This window comes from Dermacentor variabilis, chromosome 7, assembly GCF_050947875.1.
Source record: "Dermacentor variabilis isolate Ectoservices chromosome 7, ASM5094787v1, whole genome shotgun sequence".
Classification (NCBI taxonomy): Eukaryota; Metazoa; Arthropoda; class Arachnida; order Ixodida; family Ixodidae; genus Dermacentor; species Dermacentor variabilis.
In genome coordinates this window covers 81697803-81714878 of record NC_134574.1, presented here as the reverse complement: position 1 = coordinate 81714878, position 17076 = coordinate 81697803, and the positions used below count along the sequence as shown (strand labels likewise).

The window sequence follows — 17076 nt, the reverse complement described above, 5'->3', positions numbered from 1 at the left end:
GGAAGCAGATAAAAAGGAAACAAACACCTTATCGACTTTTTTCTATAGACCGTCTCTAGACTGCGAATAGACAAAAAGAAATAGAAACCCTATCGACTTTCGTCTATAGAAAGTCTAAAGACAAAGTATGGACAAAAATAGATAGAGACTGTGTCGACTTTCGTCTGTAGGCATTCTATAGAGGGGAAGCAGACAAAAAGGAAACAAACACCTTATCGACTTTTTTCTATAGACCGTCTATAGACTGAGAGTAGACAAAAAGAAATAGAAACCCTATCGACTTTCGTCTATAGAAAGTCTATAGACAAAGTATGGACAAAAATAGATAGACTGTATCCACTTTCGTCTGTAGGTATTCTATAGAGGGGAAGCAGATAAAAAGGAAACAAACACCTTATCGACTTTTTTCTATAGACCGTCTATAGACTGCGAATAGACAAAAATAAATAGAAACCCTATCGACTTTCGTCTATAGAACGTCTATAGACAAAGTATGGACAAAGATAGATAGAGACTGTGTCTACTTTCGTCTGTAGGTATTCTATAGAGGGGAAGCAGACAAAAAAGAAACAAACACCTTATCGACTTTTTTCTATAGACCGTCTATAGACTGAGAGTAGACAAAAAGAAATAGAAACCCTATCGACTTTCGTCTATAGAAAGTCTATAGGCAAAGTATGGACAAAAATAGATAGAGACTGTGTCGACTTTCGTCTGTAGGCATTCTATAGAGGGGAAGCAGACAAAAAGGAAACAAACATCTTATCGACTTTTTTCTATAGACCGTCTATAGACTGCGAATAGACAAAAAGAAATAGAAACCCTATCGACTTTCGTCTATAGAAAGTCTAAAGACAAAGTATGGACAAAAATAGATAGAGACTGTGTCGACTTTCGTCTGTAGGCATTCTATAGAGGGGAAGCAGACAAAAAGGAAACAAACACCTTATCGACTTTTTTCTATAGACCGTCTATAGACTGCGAATAGACAAAAAGAAATAGAAACTTTATCGACTTTCGTCTATAGACAGTCTATAGACTTTATATCAACAAAAGTCCAAATCTATAGAAAGGAAAGGTCGTCTATGAAAAGTCTATAGACTTTCTATAGACAATCTAAAGTCATTTTTGTAAGGGCTGGGTGTGTGATGACAACGGGTATGGGCAACCGGAGCATTAGGCATGTGCTACTGTTTGTGTGCCTCCTGGGTCACTGGGTATGGGCCACGAGGTACGGGCAACTGGGGCGACTGGGTATGTCATGACTATAAGGGTGATCATGTTCATGATTGTGATGGTGATGCAGTTAATCATGATGATAATGATTTTTGATGACTAAAATTTGGAAGGAGATTCAACATTTAGTTGACGTTAATCAAACGTTGTCACTCCCAGCGCGGTGATCAGAAGAACTCGTGCCGTTCATACAGCCCGTTCTCGCTGCCAGCACACCAAGGAAGGCATCGTCTTTCATCAAATTCAACTATACGTTTAACCGTAATCCAACTATTTTAGCTTTGTGTAGTCTACAAAAACACCTGGTATTGTTGAGGGGCCACAGAGGGTCAGTGTAACAACTCAGATAGGCATAGGAGAACCTGGTAATTTTCGGCTTGAACAACGAATGAGGACTGAATTTTTCTCCCTATAACACATCGTTCTTGTTTGTTCTTGTTTAATTTTTGTCCTTCCTGTCACTTTGCAGTTTATAATGAATTTGCGCATATATTGTCTGTCTTTACAAAACTAATCATCATAAAACATCTAAGTCCGAGTGCTAATCAAGCATACTAATTTGTCCTCTACATAAAAATGCTCTTCCGGACTCGCTGATTAGGTTATACGTTCTCTATTCAACTTTCTCTTATCCGCATTATTGCGGTGAAAAGAGGTCTCAACAATATCTTTTTTTTTTAGAATTTGCAAAGCTATTTTATCTGATCATGTTTCTGCGGGACAGCCTGGCTAAAGAGCAAAATATATTGACCATTCTCTAGGGCTAACGTAAATCCTATCATGTCAGTGGCAAAAAGCTGTAGAACAACTGCACTCTATATTGCATGTTTTCCAGAGTATATAGATGCCAAAAAATGCAACCGTCTAAAGTAAATTCAATAGGCGACAAATCATTTCACACATCTACGAAATTGATTCAAGAGACGTAAGAAAGTCTGTGCAGCTATCAGTTCACTTAGGTCATATGCACGACAACATGACAATGTGCCGCAGATTGTCCTGTATACTTCCGTAAAACAATGAAGGAGTAAGTATCTTGCAGGTTTACCTTCCATGTGCGTCTCAAGGTTCCGACTAGAACCCACCTGCTTTGTAAATAATTACTGCAACATATATTTTTTAAGACCTAATATTAAAAAAACGTGACCTAACCTTGACGCATATTTGTAATTTGTATTTATTGAGTTCACCTTTTTGTTACATACAGTCGTCGGGTTACTTTTTCGAAGGTGGCAGCATTGTGAAACTCTACTTGTCTAGAACGTTAAAAAATGCTATTGAACGTGAGCCGCTGCCGATTTGCTCAAACCACGATGTACTTCGTAAGTTGGATTTTCATGCGTTGTGTTACAACAGCGCCTTCCTGTCTCAGTGCGCATATCCAGAGCTGAGTTCGCAGTGGCTTAAAATGCGGGGGTACCAGTGCATATATATTGTTCCTCTCCAGAAACATCTCATCGCAGGACACACAAAAGCACGCGCGCGTCTACTTTTACGCGTTATTTTGCCCATTTGAAAGTGACATTCAACTCTTATACTTGGAGTTGCTTTGCTCTTTAAAGAAAGCCAGTGAAATTATTTCAAAATGTTGAAGAAGCCCAGCAATATTGTTGTCCTGCCTTTTTTTTGTGTGTGTGTACAAGGCATAACAATCGTTGACTAGTTCATGGTGACTGAAACTTCCGTTTCAACTAAGGGACGCGGAAAATATTGGCTTCTTGGGTAACATTTTAGAGCAGCTTCAGCGTACTGAAGCAATTCCTCAGCTTTTATTATAAAGGTGACTCAAAACTTTGTTGAGATTCCCCACGGTCGCTCAGCCCAAACTCTACATACTTCGCAGCCTGAATGAATTTTAGTGGTAATCTTGTATGATGTAATGTCATGATATTCGTTGTTCCCTTCTGGCTAAAATGTTACAGCATTATTTTTAAACGAATCGGTTGTAAAAGAAAAAAAAAGGTATGCGGATGCAGCGCGCAAGCGCGATTAAGCGGTGCAATAAATAATGTACACCTAACCGCGGAGTATACAATTTTGTTTACTCTCATGCTACGCAACTAATCAGTGCATTGTGGGGGTGTGACGCGCCAAAACCGCCATTTAAGAGGCGCGTCACAGTGGGGTACTCCGGACTAATGTTGACACCCACGGAATCTTTAACGTGCCCCCATTGCAAGGGACATGTGCGTTTTTGCATGTCGCCCCCGTGGAAATGCGGCCTCCGTGGCTGAGATTTCATCAGGCGACCTGATGCTTAGCAGCGCAACACCATAGACGCTAATCCACCGCGGCGGGTACCATTCTACGCAGCGAGTAAACTGATTTAATGTTTATGTTTATCCACCACATAGGTCGCAACATTATTGTCATGCAATTTCGAGGTATATGCAGACGATCACTCAGAACCTACGCCGAAACGCGAAGCTCCAATTCAGGCGCATGCACAGCGTGAGGCAGCGGTGCCTTCTGTTCGAATACCGACTTTGTGTTTTTGGCAGCCTCTTGAAGAAGCCTTAAGAGGAAGCTTTAGCTCGGGCCCAACTCCGACGAGGCCTATTCAAATACATGTAAAACGCAAAAACGTTTTTCTGAGATAACCACTGGACCGATTTTAAGGAAATTTGTTGCAAATTTGTAGCAAAATTGAAAGAGAAAGCATGTTTTAGTGACTGTTGGAAGCGGAATATCAATTTAGGGCTTGAATTTTGTTAAAAATATTTTAAAATAACCGACCGCTTGAAAAAAAACAGAAGCACGATGTTTACGAATTCATAGCTCTGCATCAAGAACAGATATCGCGGTTTTGTAAACGGCATTCATTACATCCTTGAAAGCGGACACATTTGGTATGTTATATTTTATCTTACGTGAATTTGTTACGTTGTGTACAAGGGTTCTGCAAAAGCAGTATTTCCATATTGCTGAATTTCTTTATATTCATGTGTAACATGTCAATTTTGTCCGCTTTAGATGTAATATTAGATGCAATTCACAGAATTCTGTTATCATTTTTCGTTGCTGAGTTACAGAGTTGTAAACTTAATAGCCTCGTTTTCTGAACATTTTCGATTTTTGCCCATATTTAATTAAAAATTTAAGATCTGAATTAAGAATTCGAAACCAACAGACACTAGATCTTGCGTTTTTTATTTTTAATTCAACAAACCTAATCAGATTTGGTGCAGCGGTTGCTGAGAAAAACGAATTCTCCTTTTACATGTATTTAGATAGGAGCACCCGAGCTAAAGCTTCTTCTGAAGTACTTGTGGAATTGCGTGTGCGTGCGCGCGCGCATGTGTGTGTGCGTGTGTGTTACTATCAGCAGACGAAATAGCACAAACTACAGCGTCAGCAAAGGTAAGCGTGAGCCTGCCATTCCGTCAATGCGTCCGTGCCCACGGACTTTACAGATCCTGTTGCCCGGTTTTAAGTGTTTCGCTGCTAGCTTTCCCTGTGTTGTTGCGGCTGCCTGTAATGGGTTGGAAGTATGCATAGAGCGGTGTCTCAGATGTGAATGTAGCGACGACCTTGGGCGGGGCGAGTTGTGGTGGGAACAGGTTGACCACTCGTGCCGCTTACGTAAGTACAAGGATGAGGCGCTCGCCCCGAGGACGCGGCGCACTGATGCGCCCAATGCGGGCGGCAAGACTACCAAGTAGCAGCAGCGCGGGAGGAATGACAAACGTGAGCTCCTCATTCTTTCATTGCTTCCACACACACACTAGAAAGCAACAATATTCACCGCTAAGTGAAACAGCGCCTAAAATATTTTCAGCATAGAGGAGATGATGCGGTAACAGGCCATCTAAAAGCAAACAAAAGATAACTCGATCATAATAAGCATTGTCATAGAAGAAAAAAATCAACAGTAGTTGTAACGCCTTTTCTTTACGGCGTTAATCGTCATGGTTTGTTTTATTAAATGATGATACTAGGTACTTCTGGTCATTTGTTTACATTTAGGACAAAGATAGCAAGAAAATCGCCATGTGGTGTGGCCGTTTGTGTTCTTTACCTGTACAATAATATTGCTTGATTCATCAACTGACTGGTAGTAAAGTGTGGGCATTCAATGTTACGTATACTGATTCTTAGCTCTATACTGCTATAATGGTGACGTTAACTACCTGCATAGCTTACAAGCTAATAGCGGCTCCTAAAGTATGTTCAATGATTTCTTCAGTGAAGCTCATAGGATCAAAAAACTTTAAGTTTGAGGTTGCTATATGTTCACGAGGAGCCATTAAACGCCTCACTTAAAGGTAACAAAAGCAGCCAGCCTACTCTTGTTATATGTTTATGCCAAACTTCATGTACCACGCAGCGGTTTAAGGGATATCGAGTGCTCTTAATTTTCCAAAGACGATGCAACCATATCTCGCAATCCCCAGATGTGGGGAAATTATTACGCCTCCTACGGTGTGCCACAACAGTTTCGTATTGCTGAGCGATAAATGCGACGCAAGAACGCTTGTCTGTCACAGATTTTAAACAAAATGATTTCAAACAATCAATGGGGAGCGTGTGGGCTTTCTCCGCCGAGTTTTCGCATAAAAAAACTAATTCTCAAATTTACAAGCCTCGCCCATTCAGAGCGTTACAGTTCATCATTGTGCAAGAAGAACCATTCGACAGCTTAAAGCACCATTTTTCCTCCAGATGGAATGGTGAAATGATAAAGTTTCTAAAAATATTACCTAGATGAAAATACGGCTCCATTGCCGTTTCTCTAACGGGCGCTCTGCCACCACAAAGATACCCGGATATGTAAATAGTTGAATGGTGGATGGCCCGTTTTGAATAATGAATTGTCCTAAAGCATGCTCGTGGCTTCCCTAACAGAAATTTATCAGAATGAATGGTCTTGAGACGTCAGACAGTCACCCGTAATTCGTATTCCATTACTGTTTAGTGTCATACAGTACACTAAGTCAGCGGAAATCAAAACCATGTGACCGAAAATGACGCACAGTGGCTATAGAAGAAGAAGAAAGTAAACTTTATTTTCATATCAATGAGTTTCAGAATGATAGGTGTAACGTTAAGGGATAAGAAAAGAGCAGATTGGGTGAGGGAACAAACGCGAGTTAATGACATCTTAGTTGAAATCAAGAAAAAGAAATGGGCATGGGCAGGACATGTAATGAGGAGGGAAGATAACCGATGGTCATTAAGGGTTACGGACTGGATTCCAAGGGAAGGGAAGCGTAGCAGGGGGCGGCAGAAAGTTAGGTGGGCGGATGAGATTAAGAAGTTTGCAGGGACGGCATGGCCACAATTAGTACATGACCGGGGCTGTTGGAGAAATATGGGAGAGGCCTTTGCCCTGCAGTGGGCGTAACCATGATGATGATGATGATGATGATGATGATGAGTTTCAAGTCCGGCGTCATTTTAGTGGGTCTGGGCACCCGCCGCGGACGCGGCTCCGGGACCTTGTCTCGAAGCGGCTTCCTCGGCTAGCTGGACGGCCCAGAGTTGTGCTGTCAGGTTCGAGCTGAGCAGTGCGGTCTTCCAGCGCGAGCGGAGGCTGGCGGTAGAAGAGACGGAGGGGTCGGCACTGCCCTACTTGTTTGTTAAGTGCTGACGCTCCCATAACATGTGATTAAGTGTGGCAACCTCGCCACACGATGTGCATCTGTTTGTAGTGTGCATGTCTGGATACAAGGCGTGCATGAGTCTGGGGTTTCTGTAAGAATCCTTTTGTAATTGTCCGAAGTGTACTACCAGCATTCTGTCTAACCTACAATGTAAGGGGATGGGTATACACGTCTTTGTGACTGGTAGTGTGTCGTGATGTCGTGGAACCTGGTCATAGGATCCTCCCACGCCCAGACGTTTGCAGTACCCCGCGGGGTCTCTTCCTCCAATGATGCTCGGAGGAAGAGAAGTGGCTATAGAGAATGTTGTTCTTTTCGGGAATTCAGCGGGCACTTATTGCTGCTGGCGGAAAAAAGCCGAGACATTTTTCCGTTTTATCCAACTTTAGCAGACCGCCGGAGATGTTTTGGTTCGGTATTGTATTGTGCAATTCTAATGCAAGATTTCATTATACAAAGTTATTCACAGAAAATTTTAATATTTTCTAAACCACCATTACATGACTCACAACTTGCGTTTTCTCTAGCAGGTCTTTAATTCAACACACGTTACCTTTAAAAAAATACTTTATTTGAAGTTTTCTTTAGAGAAATGGCCATGGTGAAGGTGCCTATTACGACTCAGAATACCATGAAGACCCGGAGAAGACACCGGCAAGCCGTTGCCGTCTCTTTGGTCGTGATTTTCCGGATGACGTTGCTTTGTGGAGCGTGGTATTCGGACACCAACGACATCTACAGGCAGTACGGTGACTGGCAGTGGCAAGACGCGTCCAGCCCCGAGTTCTTACAACTAGCCAACGAAGTGGAGCTCGATGCGAACGACGGAAGGAAGAACTACAGCGTGGCTAGCGAAGTGCTACGAGCCTACGTGCAGGTACGAATTTTATTTCTCGATTGTCAGGAATTACAGGTTGGTATAGTGACAGGCAGACTAAGTGTCGAATTTGTACAGCGTCCTCAAGGTTCAACTATCGGTAATTTTCTTTCTAATCTTAACCTAGCTACGCAACTCTTTCTTGTACAGGTGGTTTATACACTTCGGCGGACACAGTGTACCTTCAGCAAGTTGGTTATTTAAAACTCATTTTTAAATTACTGATTTTGGTTATGTTGTATGTGTTTACACAACAGCTTGAAAACAATCGTATTCGAGGACAGCTTAACATGATTTGACACCTTAAAGCGCTTGTGCTCAAATACACTCACAATCAAATTTAACGTTCAGTTTTTACTTTTGTATTCAGAGGTTTGAGTCTCGACACAAAGAAGAACCCGCGTGTGACGTAGCCCATTCCGTGCAGCACGCCAGTGAAGAAGGCGGGTTGAGCTGATGACAATTGCGCTTCTGCGGTCGGCTTGCAAAAACAAGACTGGCTCACCACTTTCCCCCGCAACTACGCTCATTCACATGGTGCGGGGAGAGGGGGGGGGGAGCGTACATTTATATACATATATGTGGAGCCTTCCACCTCTGAATGCAAAACTAGTGTACTAAGCTGATTGTCAAATGTAGGAGCACAAACACATCAGAAGCGTCAAGTAAAATTAACTACACCTTCAATACAGTAGTTTTATTATTTGTGATGTAAACGCGTACCATTAGCGCGAAATTTCAGAGTTAGGAAGTTTTTTTCGTTAAATATGCACTTGCTCAGCGTCCTTGTTCACGAATACTGTGTCCGCCACAGCACATACACCACCTGTGCAAGCCCACTCAGAGCTAGCGCAGTTTTATAGTTAACGTAACCAACACTTTACCATTGAATATCTTGTATATCGGAAAGTACTGAGAAAGGATGAATTACATTTAATTACGTCTCTCAGAAAGCGCACCTATATAAAAGTAGACGTACGCAAATTTTACACTATTTTCATGTCTTGCCAGGTGGCAGTGACGGTCAAACATGCGAATTACTATAATGCCTTCTGATCAAGCACCGGACGCTGTCAATGAGGACTTTAGTCCCTGATTCTACACTAACGTCACGTTTCAGTGTTCATTTGTCACTGCCTCAGTGTTGCCTCCCAACAGTGTTGTTCATAATACTTCGAGTTCGAACATTTGATACATCGCTGCCAATTATTATGAATAATATACGTCTTCATTCAAATCACAGGTACTGAATGGATTAACCTACAATCTCACCTATGTTGCTCGAAAAACAAGGTGCCCTACAACTGAGCGCTTCGACGAGGATGTTTGCATGCCTGGCATTCAGCATGTAAGTATCCTTCAGATGGTGCGTTCTCAGGAACTATGTTGGGTGTTTTTTTTTTTTAGCACAGCGGTTACTTCATGAAATACATTGCTCAATGAGAGAGAGAGAAACAACTTTATTTGCCACTGCAGGGTTGGGAGTTAGGGTAGGTAGGCCTAGTGTGGCTCCCAGGTGGGGGCGACGCCTTGGGGCCACGAGACGCGTGCCAGTTGTCAGACACCAAAGAGGTTGACATTACTCGCACGATAAATGAAAATGCGCATTTGACAAATTACAAGAACTGATTAATTGATTTTCTAACTAATCACATTACGGCACGTATTCCAAACAAATTATTGTCGGTGTGCTCACGAGGCGCATTCACTTAGAACGAATTCTTCCCGAAGTGTGCAACAAAATACATAGGCGGTTTGGCTACTTGCCCCTTCAATGCTCAACGCAGCATTTCTTTAAATTGTGAGTAGAAGAACAGTGCACTTTTGCTATAAGTTTGACGGTGCCCTTCTCGAAACCGGTGCTACCCTCAGAACTTATTTCAAGTGCATTTGCTTTCCAGACGTGCAAGCGCGAAAATCGTAAATCGCAATATGTGCCCTTAAGGAATCAGCCAGAGCTTTATTTAGGGAAGTTTCGTAAATCAGATAAATTTGCATTTAGATTTCTCGTGCAAGTAACGTCCACCTCTTCGAGTAATCTTGTTCGAGAATAGTAAATATGCTGCCGGAGGTATTTTTTTTCGGAAAACAATGTCTTCCTTCTCGAGTTGCCACCACTTTTCACTATCGGGAATGTATGTTTATAACCAGTTTCTAGCCTACTCAAGACTTGCAAGCGCTGAATTGAGAGCATCCAGCACTTGCACGGAGCATGCAGGCCATTCAACAGTATTCTAAATGTATTCATCAGAGACCGGAGCATCGTAATCACTTGCCGGGCGTTCTTCGGGCAATTTGTCAGGAAGCCGCGCTGTGCAGTGCACTCTACAACGGTGCGCCGTATCACTTGACGTGGTTTCGGCTTCGGCTTCGGCTCCGGCTGTGGCTTCCGTTGTGACTTCCGCTGTGGCTCGGGCTCACCCAGAACATTCTATTCGCACTGAAGGCAAAAAGACCGCGGTTTACTTTAATGCTATTCGGCCCCACACTGCAAAGTACTGCTGACAGCCACTGGTCCCTTGGTCTTCCCAGGTGACTTCAACGCGCATCACCGGCTATGTGGAAGCACCAGGATTAGCTTCAGACAGCGGAATGACGGCAGCCCAATGCATCGGCGGGGCACTTGCTTGGACTTAACTCAAGGCGCTTTGCTGCGTGCACACATAGTGTTCACTCTCTCCGGCTTTCCTCTTTCTAGTCCCCTTTCCCTTCCACCAGTGTAGGGCAGCAAACCGAACGCTCGTCCGGATGAGCTCCCTGCCTTTTTTTCTTTGTTTTCTCTCTGGCTGTCTCTCTCTCTGGCTCTAGCCTCTTTCGTGGGCCAACCCCGAAGATAGTGGAGTCTAAATATAAGTACCACTATGGTCATTGGGTATGTCATGACAAAGGGTATGGTCAACCGGGGCCATTAGGTATGTGCTACTGTTTGTGTGCCGCCGCGGTTGCTGAGTATGGGCCACGAGGTACGGGCAACTTGGACGACTGGGTATGTCATGACTATGATGGTAATGATGATCATGATTGGCGGGTGATACAGTCAATGATAATGATAATGATAACTGATGACCAAAATTTGGACGGTGATTCAACTTCCATAGTTGACGTTAATCAAACGTTGTCACTCCCAGCGCGGCTATCACAATAACTCGTGCCGTTCATACAGCCCGTTCTCACCGCCAGCGCACCCAGGAAGGCATCGTCTTTCATCGAATGCAACTATACCTTGAATCCTAATCCAATTATCTTAGTTTTGTGTAGTCTACAAAAACACCTGGTATTGTTCAGGGGCCACAGAGGGCCAGTGGAACAACTGGCCCTCTGTGACCTAATTTGTACTAATTTATACTAATGTACTAATTACTACTAGTAGTACTAATGTACTAGTATTAATGTATTAATATTACAGTAATATTAATAAATAATAATATTAATATTAGTAATATTAATATAGAATAATAATATCAGTAATAATATTAATATAACGGTAAGTATTAATATTACATTAGTACTAATGTACTAATTTGTACAAATACTAATTTGTCCTCTACTTAAAAATGCTCTTCCGGACTCACTGATTCGGATTTATATTCTGTATTGAACTTTCTCTTATCCACCTTATTGCATCGAAAAAAGGTGTCGAAAATATTTTTTTAGAATGTGCAAAACTATTTTATCTGATTATGTTCCTGCTGGACAGCCGGCCTAAAGAGCAACATATTTTGACCATTCTGTACGGCTAACGTGAATCCTATCATGTCAGTGGGAAAAAGCTGTAGAACAACAACTCCACTCTATATTGCATGCTTTCCAATATAGAAGGAAGCCAAAAAAGATTCCACTTTACGTAAATTATAGACACCAATTGACAACTTTACTCTGATCTGCTAACACCATCGAAAATTTTCTCAGTTATAGAGCCATATGCCCTAAACAAACCGTAGAAACAACACTTGATGCCATGCTCGTTGTCACTCTTAATGACGCTTTAATCTGATGATTTGCTTGAAATACATTACGTCTCCTGACTATCAGCGCTTTGTGTGTAAACAGTGTTTATAACGCCCGTGGTCTTCCTCCAAATACAGTTCGTAAAAGAAAACTATAAAAATCATGTAAAGGAAAGGAGTCAGAGATACACGCCAAGGAGGAGGAAGAACCAACGCACATCACCAGTGCGCGAGTCTGGAGCTCCAGCTGTTGGCGCGGAGTGACTTTCTGGTCACCCCTGGCTTGTTTCACTCTTGGAACAAAACCTCTCGTACACGTGTACTCCTTTTCTACACAAGTTGAAGTGCACAAATGCGCATATCAGTCTTTCAAGCGTTCTAATCAAATTTGGGGTACATTGCCTTAATTTCCGGCGGCAAGAAGGAAATAACTCGTCGAAAGGAGACGTGGCAAGGTCTTTCAAGTGAATGGTTCAAAGGAATTCTAAAGCGAAAACAATGAATCAGCTTAACCTGATAAGGCATGGTTTCAAAAGTATACTTCTTATGTAGTAATAGCGAAAATAAAAGTAAAAGTTAGCTTTCGTTTTTTTTTAATTCACATCGAATCCAAAGCACCAATACATCACTGTGGCGTCATGAATTTCAACGTTATATTGAAATATATATCTATTTTATTTTATGATATATTTTTTACTAAGACATTGTCGGAGGAAACTTCAAGGTGGTGTCGTCATGAGACTTTCGTTTATGCGCTTTTGCTGGCGTCGCAAGCTTTTTCTCTTAGTAAAACTGGTGTTCTTAATATCGTAAAGCGTAATTTACCGATACAGGATAATAGGCTTCCTGTTACTATCCCTTTAAATATGTAGAAAAATCACGAACTTACGCGAAATATAATAGTGCAAATTAAAAGAAAATCTTCATATGCAGCTATTCAGTCAAGCACGCAGTAAATTGCGGCCGAAGTACAAATTAGGCATTTATTTATTTATTTATTTATTTATTTATTTATTTATTTATTTATTTACAATACCTACAGTGCCGGTGGGGGGTATTAGCGTAAGGGAGGGGGAAATATTAACATCAAGACACAAAAAAATACAAATAGATAAACACAGATTGGTAACACGTCATTTGGAATTGGCTACAGAAAAACAGCTCATTAAACAGCAAAGGCAACAAAGTGTCAAAGACAGCCAAGCACAAATCCCTAGGAAGAAGAAAAGAAAGCCTATATAACTTTCAACTGTGCCCAGGCTCAGTTGAAATAAAACTTCGAAGCACATGTAGGAATGTTTAAGGGGAAGTGGAGACAATTTCTTGGGGGAGCTTATTCCACTGATGAATTGTTCGTGGGAAAAATGAATATTTGAATAGGTTTATCCCGGTAGCAATCTCGCGCACTTTTAATGTGTGATCAGTACGGGCAGATATACAAGTAAGCTCCAGCATGTAGTTTTCCTTTTGAATGCCCGTTGAACTATGAAATATTTTATAAAGCAATGACAAGCGTAAACACTGGCGCCTGTCTTCAAGAGGAGGCCACCCTAATGTACTTCTGATTTGGAACTATCTATTAGAATAGTCATAATCGCCTGTGACGAAACGAACCGCTCGCAATGGGGCACGCACCATAGCGTCGACGTTAAGTTTAGTACAAGGGTCCCAAGTGCTACACGCGTATTACAAAAGTGGGCTTACATTCTACATATACAGGATTTCCTTCCAACAGGCCGGTGCTTGTTTGTTGCGCCTCACACAGTTTAGTGTGTTGCTAGCCTTCCAAGCAATGTAATCTATGTACGCATTCCAGGCTAAGTAGCTAAGAAAAATAACTCCTATGTACTCATATTCCTTCACAAGAAACAACTGTGTTGCGCTCATGACATTACTTGCCGTTAGTGGCTGCTTTTTGCTCATGAATCTTAACAGATTGCATTAAATTCGCAAAATAAAAAGACATCATCTATTGATGGCATCATATTGAGAGATCTGTCGTGGCCAATTTGATGAAGCTATCAGTTGCTCCTATCCATAAATCGATTCCGCGTTACTTTATTAGTAACTGCCATCCTTTCCCTCTCACCTGTGTGTGCAGTAAAATTCCAGAACATATTTTATATACAGGAGTAGCCAAGTATATCGATGCAAATTCCTTATCGAAACCATGCCAGCACAAATTTAAGAAAAGGATATCGTGTATTACACAATTAATGGCGTTTATACATTATTTAGCGACAGCACTTGACGATAATACCACTGTTGATTGTATTTCTTTAGATTTTTGAGAGTTTTGAGATATTTTTATTTCTTTTTTTTTCCTCCCATGACATATGGTTGCACAACTTGCCAGCGTTGATATTAACTCGCCATTAATTGTTTGTATTGCTGAATATTTACGAGGAAGGCGTCAGTATGCAGTTCTAAACGGACAACAATCTGGGATAACTGATGTCACGTAGGGCGTGTCTCAGGGATCCGTTTTGGGGCCTCTTCTTTTTTTTACTTTATATAGATGACATCCATAAAAATGTTGAATCACACATCGAGCTCCTTGCAGACTGTTTTTCATATTGCATAGAAAAATAATTCTGAAAGTGCTTTAACTGTATTTCAAAGAGATAATAATGAAAGTGCCTTAACTGTATTTCAAGAAGATATTAATGCAATAAACGCAAGGGGTCAAACATACAGAATTAATCTAAATGTTAACTCAACAGTGTATGAGGCTCTCTAAAAAAATTCAGGTGTAAGTTAGATTCCACAATAAATAATACTAAGATCTAAATAGTTTTTGAATATAAATAAGTAGACATTTACTTTTATTCGTATTTCACATGGCAACGGCACATACATTATACTGTAAATAAAGCATGTCAGAACTTGGGATATTTACGTCAAATTCAAGCGCATTCTCTCGGCAAACTCTGGAAGTATTGTACAAATTATCCGTTACATCTGTGTTACAGTATGCGTGTCGTGTGTGGAACTGAGCTGTTGCGGCTGATAAGGAAAAACTGGAAAAAGTGCTGCCTATGGCAGCAAGATACCTATATATATATATCCTATATATTGACGCATGATAGGCAGTTTACTGCAGGCAACAGTAGAATGGGAATCTTTATAAAGAACAGAAAAACGTCGCTTCGACTAAAGCAATAGCACAACAAATATAATTCCCGAACTGGTGTTTCCTGTAATGTATGCATTTTCCGACCGCACTACAAATCAGCCCGCCGAGATCACGAACACAAGGCACGAGAGTACAAACATAATACGTCGGTATTTGGGATAACTTCTTTACGAAACGCAATCCGTTAAGGGAGGCGCCTACCTACGCTGTTATAACTGTTTCTTGCAGTAACAAGACCTTCTCTTCCTTGAAGACGGTAGAATTTTGGGATCACTAAAATTACAATAAAAATGCCCGGTAAGTGGGGATACTTAAGATAGATATTTCTTTCTTGTTTTCTTTTATTTTTTTTTCGGTATGATGCGACGGAATAATAGCATATTCGTAGAAATGCTGTTACAATATCACCTGATCACGCTTACTGTCATCCCTCTCTGTATACTATGGTTAAAACATATTGCTCTTTACTATCGTATTGCGGCCTGTATTTATGCTGCGTTGTTTTTGTTTTGTTTTTTCAGTCTTTAGAGGTAAGGATTTTATTTTTTGTGGACATATACATACGAGTAAAGGATGTGTAAATACTTGTGTCTCGTTTTCATGTATTAGCGCTTGGTGGGCAGATCCTAGTCGCGTTTCCTTAGTGTCACTGTAACAACCTTTTTTCTTAGATTGTCCTCTGATTACACGGCACACTAAGAAATGAATGCCTGATTAGCATTTTTACTGCAGCGTGATGTGTTTTTTTTTTTTTTGCATGCACAGTAAGTCTAGTTGTGTGTTGGTTATTAAGCGTAGTCTGTTTTGTTATTATGCCCTTGATTATATCGTACTTCATGTCTTATTTCGTACCAACCGTCAACTGTGTGATTGAGTACACAAATGTTATCACAATGTTATGAGTGTGCAGTACATTCAATTTATGTATCTTCAAAATATTGTCTAGCCCCCCCCCCCCGTAATGGCTGCATAGGCACTGTCGATAACAAATAAATAAATAAATAAATACACATTGTGACAAACCGCGTTAAACATGTCCAGTGACTGAAGTTGTCTACTAGGCCAAATTGTCCCTTCGAATTCGCATCATCTTAAGGCTCAATTTTTGCCTCTTGTAGTCCTGCCGAACACTATTCAGAAAGCGGCAGATGTGCAACTAGAGAAGGCGTGTACATCCATGCCTAAGTTCCTCTAGAAACCCAATTTTCATTGTCCCGAAGGAAAACGCGTAGTGAACCATATTCACAAGGCAATTGGCAAGGTGGATTATTTTGCATTATTGAGACCTTCAAGTCGACGAAGGGACAAGGCCAATGAAGACATTGTGCCACAGACTAACTGCACGGGATAAAAATTTGTGAAATGAACTTCGGAAGCCTAGAAGCTTCGTGACGTATTTAGAAAAAAAAACATTCCGGACACTGTGTACTCTCTTTTGGCTGGAATCAGTTGTTGTACGTTTGTGTAACTCTTTTCCTTTCGTTCCTACAGGAAAAAGGAAGATATTGCAACGCCCTCGTCTGGCAGGATTATTATGCGTCTATTCGCGAAACTTATTTCTACAAGTGTGACAACTTCTGGTCTACTACGTACGAGTAATTTCTCACATGTATATATAGCCGTTCGGTCATTGTCACTCGGCAATAAACTGTTCGAGGGAAAAGGTGTCCTCATTCGATACTCATTCCAGCAGCTGAGTAATCCGGCTAAGTCCTTGTTCGGCATAGAAAAGATTCCTTAATCAATGCTGCTCACCTTTGGCTAGCTACATTGGGCGTTGAAAAAAATAAAGATTGTTTAAAGGTGTGATTGCAGCCGTCGCATCGCCACCTATAGTGAAAGAATCATGAGCTGAGTCCAGAAAGCTCTTGGTTCTTAAGTGTTTTCTTGTCATTGGCTGGTCGCCTTCGCTAATTATATGTCTAGCACAATGATTGGCTGAAATACATTGTAACAGTTTTAGCGTAAGAACTTTTGGTGAATACGGGCCCGAATTCTCTTTTAGAAGCCCGTCATGGAGGTTTGGACATATCTCTTGAGCCGCTAACATACAACCTCACTGCCTACACGCTCCAACTGTAAATTCGAGTTTCACTGATACAAAACGCTGGCACGAGCCGTCGTGCTCAAGTGTGAACATTTAATGGCCAAAGCCTCGCGTGGGAACTCAGGTAAGTGATACACCAGCTCATCGGCACAAGCTTGTTTTAAACGCCAACTGAAAACATATTTTCAATCACTTCAAATCCTACTTTCAAATAGTGTAGCCATAGTGCA

The 17076-nt window shown here is 41.3% G+C and overlaps 1 protein-coding gene across 2 annotated transcripts; it reads left to right on the top strand.

The window, feature by feature from the left end:
- The first annotated feature begins 4843 nt into the window (after positions 1 to 4843).
- Positions 4844 to 16450, top strand: LOC142586874 (uncharacterized). Of its 2 annotated transcripts, none has more exons than XM_075697748.1 (4): positions 4844 to 4923; positions 7465 to 7716; positions 8960 to 9064; positions 16291 to 16450. In XM_075697748.1, exons 1-4 carry the CDS (start codon positions 4864 to 4866, stop codon positions 16396 to 16398), a joined length of 525 nt encoding a protein of 174 aa, XP_075553863.1. In that variant the 5' UTR covers positions 4844 to 4863; the 3' UTR covers positions 16399 to 16450. The 2 variants fall into 2 exon arrangements, with proteins under 2 accessions (XP_075553863.1, XP_075553865.1); XM_075697750.1 differs by having other exon boundaries at positions 4868 to 4923; positions 7418 to 7716.
- The last annotated feature ends 626 nt before the right edge of the window (positions 16451 to 17076 follow it).

Bases quoted from the DNA above. Each gene is read 5' to 3' on its own strand.
- LOC142586874 (XM_075697748.1), top strand. From the start codon at position 4,864: ATGCGCCCAATGCGGGCGGCAAGACTACCAAGTAGCAGCAGCGCGGGA. The intron at 7,717-8,959 runs GTACGAATTTTA...TTCAAATCACAG, and splicing joins TGCTACGAGCCTACGTGCAG to GTACTGAATGGATTAACCTA. The intron at 9,065-16,290 runs GTAAGTATCCTT...TCGTTCCTACAG, and splicing joins GCATGCCTGGCATTCAGCAT to GAAAAAGGAAGATATTGCAA.